The sequence below is a fragment of the Embiotoca jacksoni genome, unplaced genomic scaffold (genome assembly GCF_022577435.1).
Source record: "Embiotoca jacksoni isolate LCO1_2020_lvr unplaced genomic scaffold, fEmbJac1.0.p SCAF_5, whole genome shotgun sequence".
Lineage (NCBI taxonomy): Eukaryota > Metazoa > Chordata > Actinopteri > Embiotocidae > Embiotoca > Embiotoca jacksoni.
This window is the reverse complement of record NW_027185403.1, coordinates 9,405,070-9,427,925: the sequence shown is the minus strand read 5'-3', so window position 1 is coordinate 9,427,925 and position 22,856 is coordinate 9,405,070. Positions and strand designations below refer to the sequence as shown.

General features: G+C 41.3%; 1 protein-coding gene across 1 annotated transcript in view; it reads right to left on the bottom strand.

Moving 5' to 3' along the window:
- Nucleotides 1–22,856, bottom strand: part of LOC138211143 (A-type potassium channel modulatory protein KCNIP1-like) — a 41,642-nt gene that overhangs the window by 18,607 nt on the left and 179 nt on the right. Inside the window, exon 2 of the mRNA XM_069170813.1 lies at nucleotides 22,290–22,607. Coding sequence (XP_069026914.1) covers nucleotides 22,290–22,377 — 88 coding nt within the window. The 5' untranslated portion in view covers nucleotides 22,378–22,607. The remainder of the gene's footprint in view (nucleotides 1–22,289; nucleotides 22,608–22,856) is intronic.

Below are 22,856 nucleotides of genomic sequence, written 5' to 3'. Positions count from 1 at the left end.
CACATGTAAAAGCCACTAGCCTGAAGACACAACCCAGAGCACAATATGTAAAATGTTATAAAATGTATAATGTTTGTGATCACAGACAATTTTTGCTTCGTGGATGAAATCCTGATGTTTATTGAAGAAGCAAAAACTACTATTTAGTAGATTTGCAATTTGCCTCCGTAAATAATGCACATGTCAAGGTTTTACAACTAAGTTTTCGGTAGTACATTTTTAGAATAGACACAATGTCCTTTTATCTCAAGCCAGCCGTCAGTAATAATGCCTCTGCAAATGTGGCAAATGCTCCGAATATGGAGCACTTTTTGTCAGCTGATGGTGAATAATGAAGGAAGCGTGATTGTTCGTGAGACATATGGGCACATTTCGCAGGAAAGATTTATTTCAGTGAGTAACAAAAAAAAAAGGAAAATCTGCAATCTGCTTCTGTGAAAATGTGCTCATGAATGCTTGGATGTGTTTTTTTTTCCTCACTCACAACAGTGAGAGAGACAGAATGGACAGCAGTGGGGAGTAATGCGTTCAGCCTGCCTACACACTCACACGCTTACAGATAGAGTGAAGCACACATATGCACACATACTGTATGACATTTTGCACATGCACCAACCGCGGGCTGATAGACTGGCTGATCATAGGATGAGGTCTCTGTGGACTCAGGTGGTATCCAAACAGCATGCAGCATGACCATTTCCTGCTACACACAAGTATGCACACGCACACACGCACACACGCACACGCACACACACACACACACACACACAAACACCTCTTCCACTCTGCTATATAACTCACTGCCTGTATTGTGCCTATAGGAATTTACAGGCTATCAAGGTATTGCTCCCTATCTTGGCTGCACCCTACTTCATCTTTAGCTTTAAACCATATCTATCCATCTCTCAAACCTTTTATCTATGAATTTGTCTTCAGGCATATAGTCTTCGCCAATACACCTTTATCCAGTCATCTCTCCCAATAAATCTCTGCGCTTGTATCGGCCTAGTGTTCCTGTCGTTTCAAACACAGTTCCCAGCTTGTTTCGATTTCAAATCTCCATCCCTCTTTATCTACCAGCAGTCTTTGACAGGCCCGTTTCCACACACAAACAGAAATGGTTCTCCATCTTGTAATCATTTCAAAGTCTGTCTGTAAAGCAGAGAGAGAAAGAGCGAGAGGTTGGTGTGTGTGTGTGTGTGTGTGTGTGTGTGTGTGTGTGTGTGTGTGTGTGTGTGTGTGTGTGTTTGTTTTTCATGCCTGTGTGTACAATATTGTTACCAAATTGCCTGTGTGCTGCCCTGCAGGCATGTGAGCAAATGGCTCCAGACTGTTTTACAAGACCCTGTCACACTTTTAAGGAAAGAGATGCCACAAGACGTAGGAGAGGGGGAAAACAGTGAGAGTAGGAGAGGGCAAATAAGTGCCATTTCTTATATACACTGTGTGTAGGGACAGAGCAAAAGCAGTGTAGATAGAGATGGAAACATATTTGGCAATGAAGAATGGAGGAAAAACAAAAAGAAAAAGAGCAAGGAGGAAGAAATCCAGCAGAAAAGCTTCCAGCGGGAGATTAGAGTGCAAAGCTGAGCGAGAACGAAAGAGAAAGAAGTGGGTAACAAGAGCCAGGAGAGTGGGCGAGCGGTGTTGCAAGAAAGAAAAGGCAGAGGAGAGCAAGTGGGACATGCAAACAGCACATTTCCAGGGAAGAGGATGGAAGAACAAAGAGAATGAGGAAGAAATGGGGGAGCAGAAACGAGAGAAAAAGAAACTGAAGATCTTGATTAAAATTAAAATTAAAATGCCACGTGGAAGCTTCAGAAAATCAGCTCAACTCCTCAATGCTGCACATCCAGACCCACCTCAGTGCAAAAACTGCAGGCCAACAACATTAAAATTCTATCTTTTCCTCCTAAAAAAATTCACCCCTTCAGCTATAGATTATGAATCTATCACATCGCTGGATGACACTGTCCTGTCGGCACACAAGACTGAGGCAATTACTCATCATGAGCGATGTGGCTTTGGACAGCGAACACGTCTATTAGGAAAATCAATACTCATATCTATCGCTGTCCAAATGACTCCTCACACAGATGCTTTTCTGTATCTGTATTAGTGGACGTATGCCGAGCCTCTTATCAGCTCCCATCACCATATAAAAAAGGGAATAATTAAAGGAGCCCATCGCTATTGAGCTGTAATTATCTGGTGAGGGGTAAAAGAGAAGAAAAAAAAAGAGAAAAAGGAAGAGAGGGGAGGAAGTAAGAACTTAAATAATTGGAACGCATAAGGGGAGGAAGGATGGACGTGTGGAGAGGGAAAAGAGAGACATAAAGTGCAAAGGAGGAATATTTGAGAAGGAGAAAGCAGGAGATAAATAAAAAATGTGAAACAGAGGGTGATTAAAGGGGGAATCGATGAAGAGACTGGGCAGAGGAAATAGTCGTTTTCCCTCATTATTTTTGCTTCGCTGGTATTCTTACAGCCAACTGGATTGACATGGGATGTGATGTCTTAGTCAACAGGCACACAGCAGAGGAAGCAGCAGCAGCAGCAGCAGCAGCAGCAGCAGCAGCAGCAGGCTGATTTTCACATTCGATGGGTTGTTTATAGAGCTTTTTTTTTTTTTTACCTGCAGGGCTGAAAAAGGGACAAAAAGAGCTGTGACTGGCAGTCAATCTGATGTGGAGAGGGGGAGAGGAGTTCACAGTGTTAAAATCAGTCCAAACAGAGATACAGAGAGTAGCCCACTGCTATAAATGATCATATACAGGGCATGTGTCGATGAAGATCGTCCTCCATTAATCAGTCATTTAAAACGAATTAATGTTGTCGATTTGTAAACAGAAAAAAAGTGTTGAGTTGTGTAAACTTGCACCTTTATTTTATGTTTCTTTGTTGCTTGAAAATATTTATTTTTGGTGTATGAAAATACATACATCAAATGCAAGTATGAACCATGACTCGCAGACCTAATGCACATACTGTAAGGGCGTTCACACTGCTCACTCACTTCCTGTGTTATTTCCAGCATCAGATTTTTCTGCAAACAGCAGCGCAGTGAAACAAACAGCAACACTACATGCTGTTACTGCGATGAATGTCAATGAAATCAATGATATATATGCCCTCTGGTTGTTTAAAAAAAAAAACATGTTTTATACAGATTCAACTGACATTTTATATTTAGCAGACAAGTGAAGCGGTTCATACCTTCTGCGTTTTTCCTTCACTCTGTAACACCTTTTTATTTCTCGGAGCTCACACAGCAAACTCACAGCAGCAGATTCACTAGGCGACAGGTGGTCTTGTCAGAATTAGTTGGTTCATTAGAAATTAAGAAAAAAGGAATAAAAGCTGACCGGTCTGTGACATTAACGGATTTAAATTTTTCTGTTATTCTGTTGCCCTATTTAAAAGTTAAAAGAAAAATAGATCAATTATATTTTTGGCATGAAACAGTTCCTTCATGGCTTAATTAGTGCAACATAAACAGAAATGACTAATTTGTTTACATATGCTCCACCCCCTCTTGTGTGTATATTACACACGCACACTGCGTAGGTTGGTATGAGGATGCTAAATAGAAGCAAATAAGATGTTTCCTTTTTTTTTTTTAATTTGTGGTAAGTGTATATGAACTTGAACTATTATGTTTATAAATACACATAATATATGTTACCATGCCACTTTTGTTTTACTAAACCATACTATCTTCGCTCACTGGACAGCTTGATTCCTCTTTCTGCTTGTGTCCATTATCTGCTACAAAGAGAACTATTTAGATGCGAGTGTAAATTAATGGTTGTTTTAGCACCTTTGGAGTGAAATGCCACACTGACAACATTTGCTGCCTCTATACGAGAGTCATTTCAACTGTCACGTTAATCTAGTTCAAGTGATATGCATCACCGCTGTCATAACGGTGCATACAGGCTGAATCATATAGTCATAGCTAAGTAGCTATCTATATTCATCATCTGCATTCTCCCTCATTGGCTCCAGCATTACAAAGGCCTGAAGGCAAGCACAGGGCTGAACTGTCTACGGAGATAAATTGCATGGAAAATGTTGTTTATCTTTGAAGAACTGAGCAAAGCCCGCAAATATTATGCAAATAGAGTATTTTTATGGATGCAGTTTATTGATTTCTTTTATTTAATAAAATGTTTGAACGTGGGTCTAATTTGCAACACTGAGAAAGATCAAACACTGACAGAGGATCCTAAATGACGGGCAGATTTTTTAAATGGAAATACTCCTCCCTGTGAAAATCTGCCCGGTAAAGAAATATGAGATTTGAGGGTTGTAGTATCATAATCCCATCACTACACGTTCATACACATCACACACAAACACACACATGCTTCGGGCATGGGATTAAGCAGAAATCCGTTGTCATGTTGCCATGTGCCTAATAAAGTTCTTCCGCTGTCCTAATTGGCCCTTTTGGTGCACTTCTTTTGATGTGCGGGGATGAGAGAGAAGGGTGGAAACTGTAAAGCCTATTAAAGAAACACGGATCATCTCTCCTTCTCTTCGGCCTGCAGCATGGAAACATTGAGCTGAGCGCACTTGTTCTCCAGAAAACCCACATACACTCACTCATGCACAAACACATCTATTTACATATATTCTGCTGCCCCCAAACTAAAACTCTGCGTGATTAGTGACACTTCAAACAGTTGGAGTACTCTTAAGAGTAGGACAAGGCTGTAGTCTGCACAAAACTCTGAGCACAAAGAGATGTGAGGGTTTGAGAGAACGAATGAGACAGAAACGCAGAGATAAACAGCAAAGGCAGACGAGTAGCCAGATCAAGAGGAGAGCAGGTCTGCGAATAGAAAAGAAAAACTTGAAGGCAGCAACACATAAAAGACTAAATGAGGAGGTGAGATGAGGTGAAAGCGAGTAAGACAAAGAGAGAGAGAGAGAGAGAGAGAGAGAGAGAGAGAGAGAGAGAAAAAATTCACTTGACAAAGCGAGAGGGTACTGAGAAATGAAAGTAGAGGCAGAAACAAATGGAGCCAACGGACAGGGAGATGAATGTGTCGGCAAGCTGCAGGTTTTGTAGTTTATAACCGCTGGGAAATATTTCAGAGGAGCGGAGTAGTTTGTGCACAGAGACAGTAGATAAATTTCTCTTTTTTAGCCCCAGGTGAAGAGAGACACATACAGATAAATGCCTTCACGCCACCAACCTATGGCAATATGAGCAGGAGGGGCCGCTGGCTAATAGCTCTGCCTTCTAGCTTCCCACGGAGAACTTATGACTTTATGAAGGCCACTGCATCAGTTTGGCTTCAGTTAGTGACCCACAGCAAAAACAAAAACACCTACTTCAGTTGTGGAGTTTAGCAGCTCTGTTGAATTCAGCTCAGTCAATTCATCACAGTAAAATGCTGTAAGCAGGGCTGTGAATGGAGTTCCTTTATACCAAAGTGCTTTACAATGTGACTTTCATAAACCACGGCACAGAACTAGCCGTGGGAAGCGTCTGGGTTTAATGTCTTGCTCAAGGGTACTTCAAAACAGAGTGGGAGGAGCTGGGGATCAAACCACTAACCCTGCTATTAATATCCAAGCTGCTCTACAGTCTGAAGCCACACCTGTGGGATAGCAGTGAATGAATAAGGGTTAAATGATTGTCACTGTGAAGTAAATGACTAGACTTTATACCCTAAAAATAAAGCATTGTCTACTTGTGACCTTTTATCATTACGTTAATACATAAATCCACAAGGGATTTTTTTTTTTTGTTCCTACTCAATTGTTTGTATTTCAATAAATATTGAGCCTAAGAGATAAAATTATTGCCATGATTACAAGGAAAGCATGGTGGCCTAGTGATTTGGATGCACACCATACAATCTTAACGTTGTTGCATTTCTTCCAACTCTTTCTTTCCATGTCTCCTGTGTGGCTCAACATAAGGCTAAAATTCCCAACATTCATCAAAGAGGAAAACTCCACACACAAGTCAAACATGAATCTTCTTTAAATATAATCTATAATCTCTAATCTCTATAATATACTTTTGATTCTTTTCTGTCGTATTAGTTATTTTGCGAACTTCCGATTTATCTTAAACTACCTGTATTCTAAAAGAGCTCTTGCAACTTATTGTACTTGTTTGCAGTTTACAGTGAACAAAATGCTGTCTTCTAGGTCAGCCAAAGTATAAAAAGACTTCATGAGCTAAAAAATAGTTAATGTATTACCACGTACTATTGCCCAAAAATAACATCTTACAAAACGACAAAAAAAAGGACACAACAAGCACTGTACCTAAAAATCATTAACTGACTAAATGAAATGTTCAGTGTGAATTGATTTCTCACATTAGAAAAGGTAGTGAATGATTATAAACCAACAATAAATGTGATTATCCAAGACAACCAATTGAGTCTCAAGTTATAGTTATTAAGTCTTGAACTGACATCATGTCTTGAGTCAAGTGCTGAACTTTGTGTCTTGAGTCTGAAAAAAGTTATTTTTCACTCTTCATCAATGAAGTTAAAATGTTAAAACGCAGTAAGAGTAAAATTTTTGCTGGTAACCAAAGCATTGTCTTGACAACTAATTGTGATATTCACAAGTACCAACTGCTGTCTGCCAGCTTGTCTAAACTGCCTTGTTCAAAATAAATCTGTTGTTAGCAAGAAAAAAAAAAAAAAAAGTTCAACATAAGTTTTAATTTCTTGGAGTCACTCAGCGATGGCGAGGGTAAATTCTGATGGAAGTCGAGTCATCAAACTGCAAGTTTTTGTGATTTAAAAATAAAGGAACATCCGTTACGAATGAGTTTACACAATAATGATCAAACCTATCAACTCCATTCAAATGTCTCTGTGTTTCACAGGATAATGAGATTTTACATCTGTTGTCTGGTGTGAGTTTCTCACGCTCACTGTTTGAAGGCCAACTGGGCATCCCCTATGAGCAGAGCATACGCATCAGAGACCACCGCTGGCTGATGCTGCCAAACTTCTGGTTCAGCCCGATGTTAACTTGTAATTGAAAAAAAATATTCAATCATTATCAGAACATTATCAGATTAAATGCATCAAATTCTGTTATTGAAACAAGTAGTTTCTCGGGGCTGTGATGCCGTTCACTTCATTTATCCACCGTTTTACGTTCACAACAGTAGTGACAGAGAAGGCTGTGGTTCAACCTACGACATAAATACACGTCAACAGGGTTTTTGCAGTTATTCTCACTAGCAGAAGGATGAGAAAAAAGTTCCACACTGCAAGTTTAAGTCATCAGATTGAAGACTGATTTAAATCACACTGAGTATGGCTTTATGCTAAAAAAAAAATAATCTTCAGTCAATGTTCTGAATCCTCGGGAAGTTTACTTCGGGTTCTTCTCAGCTGTTTGTTGCCTCATGTTGGGTTGTGATCAAGGATGGGCCAACCTTCCATGCAAAATAAATCCTGCCTTGCTTTCATGAGGCCACTTTTTATAACACTGCAGCAGATGGCGAAACACACACACACACACACACACATTCACTGACACACACATTGCAGCCCCCTGAGGAGAAATCTCGCCTCCTCTCTCAACTTTAAAAAAAAATGTCTCTCCCACTTTTACTCTTCTTTTGCTCCTTCCTCGCACCCTAACAGTGCAAACTTTAAAGTGGCTTCTTTTTAGAGGTTATACTAAGTAGGGGAGAGTTTTTAATTGCACAAAAGTGGCTAAAAAGAAACATCCCAGCTGCTGCGTACGCATTGTTGTCTTCCCTCACTAGCAAAATGGGTTGTGCTTGAAACAGGAGAACACAACACGGCTGAGTTTCAGGCACGTGTGAGTTGTTTCTGTAATCTGAAACCTGAAGGTTTCATATTTAAGAAAACATCCACGGTAAAAAAAAAAAAAAAAGGAGCCTCAAGTTTCTGCTCAGCACATCTGAAGTATCTGCTGAGAGCGGTTGCCACGCAATGAAATGAGGCGTGGGTCAGGAATTAAAATAAACGACCCACGCAGGATGCTTTATATGTTTGTTATTCAGGAGCACATTGATAGGGGGTCTCTGAATAGTTTTTACAGCTATTTCAAACACTCAGTGAGTTCTGACTGCACTGTTTGACGGGTCTAGCTCATAAAATACAGACAGCTGAGAGGCATTTTCCTGAGGGACTTGCACAACATTCGCAGCACATAATTTGCATCACTGACATCGCTCCACAGTTTTTGTCACAGCATATGGAACATGGAGCAGAATTTATATGATCTCACTCTGGTTAATGGTCCAATTATACATTTCTTAATTTTATCCACAATGACAAATTAACTGGCTCCTGTTTTCTGTCTCTACAGTGTGTGTGTGTGTGTGTGTGTGTGTGTGTGTGTGTGTGTGTGTGTGTGTGTGTGTGTGTGTGTGTGTGCGTGTTTGTGTCTTTGTGTCTTTGTGTGTGTATATGATGCAGCTCCGTGTCTGTCGGTGATAACCATTAGGTTTAAGGTCAACAGATGCGGGACAGACCATGGCCGAAGGCTGACGGAATTACATCACCCTGATTTACAGCACATATACACGCAACCACAACCGCCACACACAAAACGTACAGCCCCTTACACACTCCTGCATCTCAGCAGTTCACGATGAGCATACATAGTTTCATGGACAAAGCTGTTCACACTAAAGTATGACTAAGAACACACACACACACACACACACACACACACACACACACACACACACACACAATAGTGTGCATGTGCCAAGTGTCAGCGCCTGTCAAAGAGCAGCAGCGCAGAAGCGGGCTGGCTTGGAGAGCAGACAGGGGTAAATACCATCACCTATTATAGACATGCCCAATGGCACGGCTGCGCACGCGCGCACGCACATACGCTCACACGCGCACACACACACGTATAACCCTAAATCCACAGTTCAAACAGAGGACTGGTGGCCTGGAGATTGCATCATAAGCCATCAATATATGATATTTTTTGGGCCAACTTTACATCGCTGCTCAGTATGCGTTCAGCTCATTCCCATAATGCACTTCTTGTGCAATATTCATGGCTCTGAGAGCAAACATACACGAGTCCAACATTAAAGCACAAACATGTAACATGACAGGTGCTGCTCTCATATGACAGCCACATTCGACAAAAACACACATCCATCCTGAGTGTGTTTGAGGCACAAATTTAAAAAATATCATTTCTTACCTTTGTGGTAGGACACTTGCTTGGTTTGCATGGAAAAGGTTCCCATCACAAGACCCATGTTGACTTCTGGCTGCAGAAAGGTTGAGTGTGTATTTGTTTAATCGAGGTGTGCGAGTGAGTGTGCATTCAGTTAGGTGTGTGTAATTTGTGATTAAGTTAGTCCATCAGTCGTCTGTATGTGCGGAAGTACAGATATCAGATCTCATGCTGCCTCACACCCACACAGCTCTGCTGCTTCTGCTCGAGGGTGTGTGTGTGTGTGTGTGTGTGTGTGTGTGTGCCAGAGTGAGTGAGAAAGAGAGAGAGAGTGAGTGAGAAAGAGAGAGAGAGAGAGAGAGAGAGAGAGAGGAGGTGGGTATGAGAGAGAGTCAGCGAGGGACTGAGAGAGAGAGCGAGAGAGAGAGTGTGTGTGTGTGTGTGTGAATGAAATAAACGGCACACATGCACTCTGAGGCTACCTTTGTCTACGCTGTCACTGGAGCTGCCTATTTTACATCCCTTTTATCGCCTTCTCCCTCCTTCTTCCTCCCTCTCTCTCTCTCTCTCTGTGTGTGTCCCCCGCCACCAGACTGTCATCCCATCAATTCCTCTGTGCCTCTTTATGTGTCTATCTGCCTCTCTGCTTCCGCTTCCTCTGCTATTCGTCTCGGTCGCTCTGTCTCTTTGTCTGTCTGGCGTGGAACGAGGTATTGCACACTGTTGCACGGAAGAAGACAGAGAGAGGGGAGATGGTGGCGTGGGGGGGGGGGTGAGAGTGTGTGCATGAGAGAGAAGAGGACAAAACTCAAAGGAGGGCAACAGAGAGAGAGAGAGAGAGAGAGAGAGCGAGAGGATGAGGAAGCGATGAAATGACGAGAAGGGAGAGGACAGGAGAAAGAAGAGACAGAAACAAATTAGGAGGATTCTCAAACGGCAGGGAAGGCAAAGTGAGGAGGAGAGAGGGTGAAAGGGAGCGATAGAGAGAGTGCAAGAGGTGAGTGGAGATAACGGAGGGCAAGACTGATCCGTCTTCCCCTTTGCTATTCAGCAGGCAAAGTGTGACTGCGGAGAGTGTATTTGCTGCTTTATCTCGACATGCACAAGTCTGACAGGTGGTGTGTGTGTGTGTGTGTGTGTGTGTGTGTGTGTGTGTGTGTGTGTGTGTGTGTGTGTGTGTGTGTGTGTGTGTGATTATTCTGTGAGCGAGCGGGTTACGGACAAAATCCCTGTTCATCTGACACCACTACATTTGCAGAAACGCAGCCTCGCATATGTCAACACCCACATCAACACGTTGTATCAGACATGTTTTTGCTTTCAAGTCTGCTGATGAATCCGTCACCCACACACACACCCACACCCACACACACACACACAACAACAATACAAACGGGGGAATGATGCCAGTCCATCTCAGACATGTACCCTGCTGTCAGTCATGCTTAACCCCTCGCTGCCCTTTGTGTAACACCCTGCTGTTGAGATTGGCGAGCTGCACTCATGCTATTGATGGCAAAGCCCATTGAAATTCCTTACATGGCTTTAGTTAAGAAAACAATTTACAGCCAAGCCATCGCTGTGGTTGAGCGGAGGCCATCAAGGCCAATGATAAAGCCATTAAGGCCATGGCATTCATTAAAAGCTACTGGCTGCAGCAGCCCGTACGGTGAGGATCAATGCAGAGTCAAAACAAGAGAAAGAGACAGAGGCGGTGCAAGAGACAGAGAGGAAATGAAGAAAAGGGACAGAGAGACAAAGAAAGTGAGCGAAATGAGCACTGCAGGGCAGGAGTGTGTGTGCGTGTGTGTGTGTGTGTGTGTGTGTGTGAGAGTGTGTTTTCATCTTTTGGCTGTGCAAGAGCTCACGCTACACACACACACCCCATCTTTCTCCTTTTAGCTCTGCAGAAAAAGACAGATTTGACAGCAGTTTCTAATCAAACACATTTCACACACAAGCACACGTGTTTATGCACACATACAGGCACGCACAAACATCTACAGTGAGTAAGAGTGGCAATATATCAACGGAGAGAAGCAGGTCTTTGAATACACACAACAGACGTGCTGATTAAATTCTGAAAGCCCGGCTGAATAGCCAAGATAAGGGAGCGTGATTTGCTGTAGTGATGATGTTTAACTTCAGTGGAGGGGTTACATACACATTTATCAGCGCAGAGAAAGCCTTCGGTTGATCAAACACTTCCAAAACCCCACCGGATGAACTGAAAAACCCCAAAGTAGGAAACGTCTGTTTTGATCAGTCTCTGCAAAGCTGACATTTTCTAAATACCAAGTTTTCAAACAACAGAGAGCGAATTTATCTGAAGAAAACAGAATGCAATTACTGAGCAAATAGAACAAAAAATAATGGTCACAACTGAGAATTCATTCTTTACAATGAAAATAGCATTTGACAAACCAATCTGGTTGCAACGTGCTGAGGGAGATTTAGTTCTGTGATCAAAAGGTCCTGAAGGCTGACTGGACAGACCGCGTGGTCATATTGTTCCGTGAACCGCTTTCTCCCAGGTCAATCTCTACTTTAAAGCCTATACAGATGAAAGGCCTGAAACACTTAATATACTTTTCTAAATCAATCTCATGGTTCGATTTTTTTTTTTTTTTAAACGAGAAAACAAAAAAATCTGTTAAAGAGATAATATGGAAGTTTTCCCCACTAAAATGTCCAGAAACCACTAGACCAACCGTATCTTACATGTTTTATTGAACTCTGTATTTATATATGGGAGCCTACTGCTGCCACACCAGAAAAATAAAAACAGTTCAGTATCGCTTTATAATGTGAACATGTTGTTGTTATGACAAGATATATTTTACACTATAGCCAGATATTTTCACATACAAACAACATATTTTTTACATTTTTACAACATACAAACTGAACACATTACAATGAGAAACTTTTCTTGTTATAACAATAATATAACTTAGATTGTTATGATGTGAAAGCCATGATGATTGAGACGTTGAACAGCACTGATAAACAGGAATATGACTCATTTACATGAGTTTACTGTTATATGATATTGTAATAAGTATATGTAGCCTTCACTAATAAGGATTTTAAAAATGCATGAGGCTGAACAGAAGGAAGAAAGAGTCTGACACTCTGGAGGTAACGTCATCTCTTCTTGATCAACCGGAGGGACATGTCACCTCTGCCTGAGATCAACTTGTCACGTTTTAACTTAAAATGTTCCCATTATATCAAGATAAATAGAATACTGTTTTAACAAGGTCAATTTATTGTAATCTGATTTTTCTTTTTCTGGCGTGGCAGCAATACTCGACTGAACTTATATTATCCCAAATGTTTCCAACAATTATCAACCCAAGAAAAATCTGTAACTTTAGTCAGGCTAATGGACCACTATTGACAGGTTGGACCAGTCAATAGCACCATATCCACTTTACACTCCCTACTTGCTGTTAGGTCCGGTGAAGCACTTTACCCCCAGGCAAGATCCCTAACCCTCGAGCAGCATAACAACCAATGGTAGGTCTATACGGGCCCAGAAAAGGCATTTAGTCATTCGACATTACGTCGCAATCAGAAGAAACAAAATTTTGCCACAAGTGGGTCGGCTGGGCTACTCGGCTTCAACTTTTCTTAACCCATCCAACCACCCTGATCTGTTTGTGTCAGTCATAATTCCCACAAAGGAAAAAGGGCTTCCACCCTCAAATGTAAAATAATTTTGTTCTGAAGCCACTTTTTCAAACAATTGATGCTATTATTGTTTGAAATATTATTTTTGCGTTCAGCTGCTGATATTTTGTCACATAGCAACTAAATTATCGGCTGTATAATTTTTTAGGAATTGAATTCATAATGAACACACAAAGTAATTGAGGCGTTAACCTCTCTGTGGTTCAAGCAAGGAAATTAAAACAGCCCCGTAGACTTGGAGTGCAATAACACTAACAGCAACAGGTTCATCACATTAGGCTGAGCACCAATCTCTTCCAAAACATTAAGCCTGACATCGTCTGTGCTGCTGCTCATTCCTGTCTAGGGTGCTGTGGATCATTCTGAGTTCCAGCCAACCTCTTTCCCCTCATTTATTAACCATTACACAACAGACCTTTTACAGGATTGAGATGGCAGCCCGGATGAATGAATGGAGGGGAAAGGGGTAAAAGAAAACATTAAGTTAGACTCGAGAGTTTAAAGGTAGAGAGCATTCGACAGCAGACAGAGAAGGTGTTGACAAGCAAAGACGGTGGTGAACAGGCAGTGAATAATAAATTGGCAGGTCAGTCGCTGTCTGGTCTTATTAGACGAAGGTTGGATGGAAACTCTCGTGGTGACCGCACAGAGGAGAGGAGAGGAGAGGAGGCGACGAGAGCAGAGAAGAACGGAGGGAAGAAAAGAGAGCGCAAGTGAATGAAATGAGATAGTAAGTGAGCAGAGACCTCAGAGTACAAAGAGAGGAGTGAAAACTGCACGTAGCCACTAACAGGCTGGGTGACGCCTGAGTCATCGGAACAAACAGATTGATTTACTGAGGTGAGGAGCGAAGGAGAAGACCTCAACGATCTTGTCAGACATGGGAATGAGGTGGAATACCACTGAGATCAGCCAATTCCTGCTGCAAAGAGTCAATGACACGTCGCTTTCCCTCTGACAAAGCCAAACACGTGTCAGAAGCTCCAACACAGACTACAAACCGAGCTGTGCAACCAGGCTCGACTTTAATCGATGTGAACCAGGTGAGCAAACACTGCCAGAGTCATTTTGCCTCTAGAGTCTATCGGTTGCCTCAAGTACGTCACAGTATCGACGCTGAAAGGATCATTTCACCCAAATTTAAAAAAAAAAAAAATTACTTTATTATTTTTTTAAATATTTTATATGTCCATCTCTAATGTTTCTGCTACAAAACAGTAGAATGGAAGTGAAAAGAATTTCACTTGGATTAATGTTATAATTCAAATTAAACATATTCAGCTGAACTATTTCTTTGGTATACAGCTGAAATTATTAGCTGATTCATTAGTTAGTCAATCAAAGAAAATATTTTAAAACAGTTTTGATATTCACTCACTTAACCCATGTATTGTGCTGAAGGCAGAAATAAATCATTAGTTTCAGCTCAGAAAATTCAAGTATGACCATGAAAATGTACCTAAAATATTAAAAGTAAAAGTTTTGAATGATACGAGTGTCAAGTGAGTATTAAGTATTTAGTGTTGAAGTTGGATCATTTGAGGCTATTTTTCAACAATTCTGTATAGGGCTGCAACTAATGATAATTTTTTCATAAACAATCTGCTGATTATTTTCTCAATGAGTTAATTGATTGTTTGATTGTAGTTATAAGTGTCATCACACATATTCAATCCCCAAAGATAAACTATCACATATACTTGTTTTATTAAATCAATCGTCCAAACCTCCAAATTATTAACATTCAATTAAAACTACTAAAATTATTGAAAGGAAAGGCAACAAAGGCAGAATTATAAAATCTTAGTATGTTGTAGGTTAAAGTATATGATTATTAAAACAGTTTGTTTTAATGCTTTTTAAATCAATTAATAAATATATCAACGAACTGTCTTTCTACTTGTATATACACAAGATTAAAAAATCTTTCGTAAAATAAAAGACGCAAGTAAAGTACAAACTCAAAATTGAACTTAAGAAAGTTCATAATTAAGTGCACTCAGTTATATTCCACAAATGCTACATGGTAAACAAGTGGAATATGTAGCAGCTAAGGAGGAGGATATTTCCCTCAGGAGTTGGTGTCGACCAAAAACCCAGTTAAAAGAGAGTGAAATATTGGATTTACACTGGGCAGAAACATGACTCCTCATGTCTGACCATGTCTGATCTCACAGGTCCCACTGAAAAGCCCAAGAAAGCTGCTGTGCTACACTTTAACAGAGGTGGGCGTAGCCTATTATGGGTGTCTGTGGCAACATTCCCAGGAAAAATAACAAGCGGCGCACATTCAGTGATGCGGTTTTTCTCACCCAATAGTGGTTGCTCTGCATAACCATAACATTTGAATGCACCACCTACAAATAGGTTGGTAGTCCATAACTTTCCATTACATACCCATAATGGTTACTGCTAAGGGTAAGACGTGTACTGTGTGCCATACAGTTTGTGATTTAAGAAGGTCCTGTGGGCACTCATATGTACTGTAAGTTTAAGTAGCCTACATAAGTATGCGGTTGGAGACATAGGATACACCAGACTATCCTCTGCATAAGGAAGGGAGATAACGCAACAATATTTATAGCGACAATGGCCATTTATAAAATTAAACGATTAACTTTGGTGACAAGGAACACAAATCATCTTGTTAGTTACTTCTGCTCATTACAATTCTTCTGTTTTATGAACAACTTGCTAGTATTTCATGTGAACCTGTAGACAAACTAGGAACATGATTTGTAAAATGAGTGTAATTAACTACAAAGCACAATCAAGTCAACATTTAAAGGTGTTGTGGTGGTACTTGAGCTATTACAGGCATATAATTATAATCATTATTGGCATACTAACCACCACACAAAGTCTATGTATGACATGTTTTTAGCTGGATGAAATACTAAGTTTTAATAAAGATTAGGACCAGGTGGGTTTATGTGCCTGTAAATCTAACTTCTAACTTGAGCTTAACATTTAAACATACTCGGGTGCAGGCAGAAATTTAATGAGAATATATGTTAAAAATGGAACCAAAGCTCTGTGTGTGGAAACACAGAGTGAGGAAAATCAGCATTTTCAAAAAAGAATTTGTGATCTGCGCTAAAACAAGAGTCAAAATAAGATGCCTGGTTACTTTTCTGTCTGACAGACTGACAGCGTTAACAGTATTGTACTATCTAAAAGAGCAAGGGCCTGTCTTGGTGAATCTGTGCAATCTTGAGTTTCTCTCCATGACAACAGTCTTCTCTCCTCAAGGCCACGGCTGCTGTTTTTCTGTCCCACACTGAATCACTAAGAGATTTACCGCTGCACGCCGCCCACTAACTTTATGTCGGCTGTCAAGATGTGAAAAACAGCACTTTGCGGCCACAATCTAACCCCCTCTCCAGTAGACACACAGATGACACATTTCACAGAGCTCTTTAAACTCCGATTAGCTGGAGGTGGACTCGCACAGGACATAAAACAGTGAGAAACACACCAACACAAATCTGTTTATCCATTCATTCTTCATATTGGTTGAAATGTTTACAGTCTCATTTGCCATAAATGTTTTACAGACAGCATCACCTTGCCTGTGGGTGCCAATGTACGCGAAGCCCTGTCACCCACCACAAGCCACTATTCCTGGACACAGATAGTTTGCACATGACCCACACTGGAGCGTTTCCTTCTGTAAAAGTGCAAATGAAAATGCAGCTAAACTGAGTCTCAATTCTTTGCCTTGTCAGCACCCGAGTGGCTTGTGTGAACTGAATACAAACACCTCTATTGACTCACCCACTCTCTCCCTTCTCCTCCTACCTCAGCAGTTAAAAGTGATGGAAGTGTTAATTATATTCAGCTTGGGGATTGATTACAGTCTTCGGGGGAGAATGGCGTCTCCTCCTCGGAGAGCCTTTTCCATATGACTTATGATTCATTACATTTTGTATCCCTGTGTCCCCCGTAGCATGTAAAAGGTGATATGACCACGCTATTGAAGCTACGCAGCACCCACAGTTGCAGAGCGCGCACACTGGGAAAATAACACGCACTTCCACTATCAAAGCACGTGTCCACAAACATGTGCAAAGACTGTAACCGTGTACACACACTCGACCGTGCTCTCGTTTTTCTTTCTTTTCTGCTCTGTTCCCATTTTGTCATCTATCCTACTTTCCAACCGTGTCTTCTCTGAATATAAACATCCAGCCAAGTCCCCCCCCCCCCCCACCCCTCTTGACTCAAAGCAGAGGAGGAACTGAAGCAAATATTTGATGGAAACAAAGGACCTGCTGAATATTTCATTCAGCGCTTATGAGGAACACCACAGATCTGAGTGATGCCAGCGAACCCTCAGTTGGAAAATCCACCACGCTGTCCGTCATTCATCAAGCATCAGACGACGAGCTGCTTCATCTGCGAGCTCTTTGAAACACTGAATATTTAAAGCGTCATTTGGTTCGCGTTGGCTGTAATCTGCTCTGACAATATGGGAATGTGTGGTTACAGGGATCCTGAGAGAAAAAAAAAAGGAAAAAAAAAAGGGAAGAGTGGCCTGACGCCCTCTGTTGTGCAGAATGGGAAACATAAATCAGAAGAAAAGATTCAAATAGTTCAGCACGACTCGCGCAAAATAAAGTCATGCATAAATCTTTAGAAGACAATTGCAGTTGTAAATGACCGGATGATGTGAGCCATTTCCAGTGGAGACTGCACAATTTAGGACAGCACTTTAAATTGTCATCAGAGGATGACAGCTTGCTTTTTCCTCTGTTTTGGAAATGAGTTGTTCCAGTTGAGGCTGAAAACGGAAAGCAAGGAGGAGAAGGATAAGTAACATTGGATGTTCCTCCTATTCCCAACAGAAGCATGCTTTGGAGGCTGACAGGAATTAGAATCACAGGCGTTTTCTCTGAAAGTTTTTTTTTTTCTCTTCTTTGCAAAAAAAAAAAAAAAAAAAGCATCCAAAGGCAAATGTAGAAAATTTTGAGTATATCTACAAAAATCAGGATTCATTTTTTTGAGTCACTTTTGCTTCATTGAGAAAAAAGGACAAACGATGGTCATGAGCTGTACTCAAACTAATGTGAGATGCAAGTAGCAGCAGGAGTCCTTACTCTGGCTGTAGAATAGAAAGGATGGTTCAGCAGGGTTTCTTTCCGTGTTTTTTTCTTGGAGATTTTCAGCCAACCAATCTTTTGTTTACTGGTGGCTGCCATCAGGTGCCATCACATGTGCCCAGACCACCGCAGAGCGCACATTCCTACACCCAGGCAGGTCGGTTTTGTATGTCAGCGGGACGCACCAGAGGGCAGGCTGGGTGGAAAGGATAAGTGAAATCATGCAGGCTGCTTACAGCCTGGTACTGTTTGACATGATATTTACAGGGTTTTCAGAGATGACAGGAAGCTGAAGGGAGGTTTAGGGCAAAGGCAGCGCAGAAAGTGACAGACAGTTAGAGATGAACCACAATGAAAACCAGAGTGATGAAAGGGCTTTGGTCTGATCAGCCTGCAGCTAAAAGAAGAGAGCAGAGTTTAGAGAGGCCTTGAACCTCCAGCCTATGCCTGTGAAGTAGAAAAATTCAGCTGGCATGATTGTTTTTAAAGTTTATTTACTAAGTCTTTTGGCTTTAATAATTCATAAATATTTGACAGTGACAGGAAACATGAAGGATAAAAGGTTCTGGCTACAATAAGGCAACAAATGATGGAAGCAGACTGAGCCTGGTGAAGTTGTTTCAGGAGTTTTAACATGGAAACTTACCTTACCTTACCTTTTTTTTTTTTTCCTAGAGACTAACCTAAACTTACCCAAACCTTAAACCATAAATTTAATGATTTGTTTTTATAAGGATTTGATTTTTATTCCCAAAACCGATGCGAGTCTCGGCAGCGTGACTGTAAAATGATTTATGTCCCCACAACATAAGTAGTACAGGTGTACACACACAGAAATTACAGTTTCCTCTCAAAACATTTAATGAGCAGTACCTTACTTTAAAGTACTTTTGGATACGTTCAATGATTTAATTTGTCTTCAACCTCATATATTATTTATGTCCTTTAAGATCTATCAAGTCTGACTTTGAGATTTTATCTTAAAGCATAATTTAGTTTGTAAGAAACTGACTTGGTTTTCTGAGCAGCTCCAGCCTGATTTAGGCTGAAAATGTTATCGTAAAACAGAGAATTTTTATGTTCGTGTGGTCTTTGCTGGACTGCGTATCATGGAATTCCTACTGAGATGTAAAGAACAGATTCATATTTTGTTTACTTTCACATCTATGTCTCGGTTTTCTATGTTTTTCTCTAACAGAATGAAAAACACCACATTTGTGCTATCAATTTCAAAGAGGAAAACTAATCTTTGAATTTGTAGTGAAATTCACTGCCACTGATTTGTTGATCTTGATGACAACCAATCATACGTTTTTAGCATAGGGATTTTTTTTTTTTCCAGTTAACTTGTTTTTTTCTCAGAGCTACCAGCAGAGGTCACTGCTGCTCTGAGCGTCTTCACAGAGCCAAATTCTTTGAGAATACCTGCATATTTCCCTTCAGTCCACTGAGTACAGAAACCCTCCGTGTTTTCGTATTCATGCTGCTACTGATAGAAAAGATTCTGTTGCTACAGAGAGAATGGGCAAAACTTTTCCACCGCCAAAATGTATTGCCGTGGCTCTCAAACTTTCCTAAAATGCTGACAGTTAAAGGTCATCTGAAAATACATCTGTAATTTACAGTGGAGGATTGAAAATGCCGCCAGGCCTCTTGGTTACAGAAAGTACTGACCCTACTTACCCCCTTCTCCCTCCCCCAATGTCATCATCTCACTGAGGAACATGATTTAGTGGCTGTGCAGTGAGTGGACGCACAGATAGCTGCACGGATGGATGATTAGATCAATATCTTAAAATTGCCAGGCATTGATAAATTGTCCTTGCTTAAAATTGATTACGCATGAATTCTGAAGGAAAAGTTGATTTCTAATATTGCAAGTAAGTGTATTGTGTTTTGCTCTTTAAAAGCAGCAGTTGTTTTCTTGCAGTGCTGGTTGTATTTCAAAGGAGATGGGGAGGATGAAGAAAGGGTTAAAGGGAATGCCCCACTTGTGAGAAGTACAGGAGTCTTCCTCAGTCTGAGCGTGGAGTTTTGATGTGATGTTTATCAGACAGGAACGTTTTTTTATTGAGACACACTGTATTATGGGAAGTGTTGGATTCAGGATTTTGAGGGCACAACTATCTGCTAAAAGTCGGGCTAAAAATCTCTCTCAGGAGTCCACCGACTTTGGAAGTGCAATGCTAAATCATGCTTTTAAATGTGCATCGTTCAAGCCCCTCCCCACTTTTATAGACACATTAGATATGAAACAGTTTTGTCGTCTGACCTTTATCAGTCATCTGGAAAACTGATTTCTAGAAAAACTAAATTTTAGAATATTCAACACCATTAGGCACCATTCATGAACGCAGAAGAAACTACATTAGATTAGACTTGTTCTAATTACAGCAAATGGCTTCATAACTGCAGTTTACAACTATCCAGTTTCTGATGCAGTCAGTAAAGTGATCTGTAATGGACCACAGCACTCAGTGAAACCTCATGCAAAAAGAAAATTTCTGCAAAAAGAGGCTCATCAATACATGCTCACTTTTAACAGCAGGACTAAATATAATCAGAGTTTCCACCACTGGTGTTCATCAATTGTAAAAAGGTGCAGGGAAACTTCTCCTCATATCCAATTAAAACAATATCCCACCCTGACCAGGAATGGGTTATAAACACAATCCATAAAACTATAAAATTGTAATGGCTCTTTAAGGAGCTGGTGTGTGTGTGTGTGTGTGTGTGTGTGTGCGTGTGCGCGTGCGTGTGTGTGTGTGTTTCTTTGGTTTTTATGACCTCTGTCTAATCAGATGTAGTTCTTGCTCCCACTGGAGGTCTAAAAAAGACCAGATGTAGACCTGCGTGTACATGTGTGCATGCCATGTGCATGTGCATACGTGCATATGTGCATATGTGCATATGTGTGTGTGTGTGTGTGTGTGTGTGTGTGTGTGTGTGTGTGTGTGTGTTAGCATCTGATATTTTGCGGTACCGCATCTCTTGGTCATGCAGCTTATTGGCCTGTTGTCTGTGTAGGTGTTTGAATGGCTGTGTGTTCGTGCTGTGTGTATTTTATTTACATACATTTGCATGCGTGTATGTTCTTGGATGCTTTTCAGTCAGCACGTATATTATTACTTCTTTTTTTTTTATGTGTGATCGAGAGACTACGCTCGTGTTTACTGCTGCTTTATTCCTTTGACTACGTCCGAGTTGATCTTGTAAAGAGTTATTTGTTACGCAACTAAACCTCAGCAGCAGCTCCTTCGTGACGTTGTGAGTGTGTTAGACCTTGAGGGCAATTCTGCGCCGAATGCTTGAGCCATCCGCAAACATGTTTGTGAGAGTGTGTGTGCATGTAACTATGTCTTTGTGCATCTACTGTATGCGTGTAACTAACTTCTCTGATGTTTCCTATCCCTCCAGACAAAATTTCAGTTGGCTGAAAAGAGCATTGTACTGTAAGTGTGTGTATGTTTGAGCGTGCCTGTGTGCATATGTGTGTGTGCATGCGCCTGTGTGTGTGTGTGTGTGTGTGTGTGTGTGTGTGTGTGTGTGTGTGTGTGTGTGTGTGTGTGTGTGTGTGTGTGTGTGTGTGTGCGTGTGTGTGTGTGTGTGTGCGCCTCCAGGCAGCTGCCATGCTGCATATGGTTTCTGAAAGATGGCTTTGTGTGTATTTCCCTTTACTGCTTCTACAGTAAAATCACCAGAATAAAATTTCAAATGTACCACTGCACACACAGAAAAGGCAGCAACATACAGGCACCACAACACGTATGTGTATATTCACACAAATACAACAACAACTAATGAATCACAATAGTAAAACCCTCCCTCTTCCTCTCAGCCTCATGTGTGTACAGCTCCTCTTCCCCGCTGCCACACATTTTATTACTCACATTCATCACGAGAACATACTCACACTTACACACTTACACACTTACACACACACACACACACACACACACACACACAGCTCTATATCAACTTTGTCTTTCCTCCCTGTTAGCTGCTTACTACCTTCGTCTCCGTCTCCTTCACTTCTCCCCCCGGAGAACATACGAACAGAACGAGGTCAACTGCAGACAAGAGCAGAGTCAGAGGAAAAGAAACAAAAGAGTTGTACGCACTTGAAGATGAAAGATGAAGTGGACTACTTAAATGTTGATTTGTAGCCTGCCTGCAACGCTATTATTGTTCAAGACACACTGCAACATCCACTTGGGACAACTTCCTGCGCTTGCAGCTTAAGACACATAAACACACACTTTCTTGCACTTGCCCAAAAACCAATACCGAATGAATCAAGCTCGTATTGAAGCGCCTACATACCTTTGATGAGATTCCCGGTGACCAGCCTGTGCAGGGACAAGACAAACTTGACAAGTCCCTGCTTGCAGCGCTTGGCACACCCCGCCATCCTGGCAGTGACCCGGGACACAATGGGCTGAGAGGGGCCAGAGCAGGACAGGGGTTTCCAGGTCCAAGTCAGCACCACCACCAGCAGGAGCAGCAGCTGTAGCACTTCTCTCGCATTAAAGTGGCAATCAGTACAACTGCTCCTGGTGCAGTGTGTGAATCCAACATCAGTGAGAGAAGAAGCAGAGGGGAGCGCGCTCTTCTTCCTGTGTCGCCTTTCGTCCTGCCAAGCTGGAGGGGGAAAAAACAGAAACGGTGATGTCCCTCTGTTTTCCCTGCTTTCCCTCTCCCACTCCTCTCACACCTTCTCTATCCCACCTCTGAATGTGTCCAAATTAGTGACTGCTCAAGAGTGAGATGTGCGTGCAGAGAAAGTGATGATGAGAGAGATAGAGAGACAGAAAGAGAGAGAGCGAGAAGGCATGTTAAAGAAATAAATTCAGTGTCCATGTAAGGTAGTGACAGCTTGTTAGAGGTGCT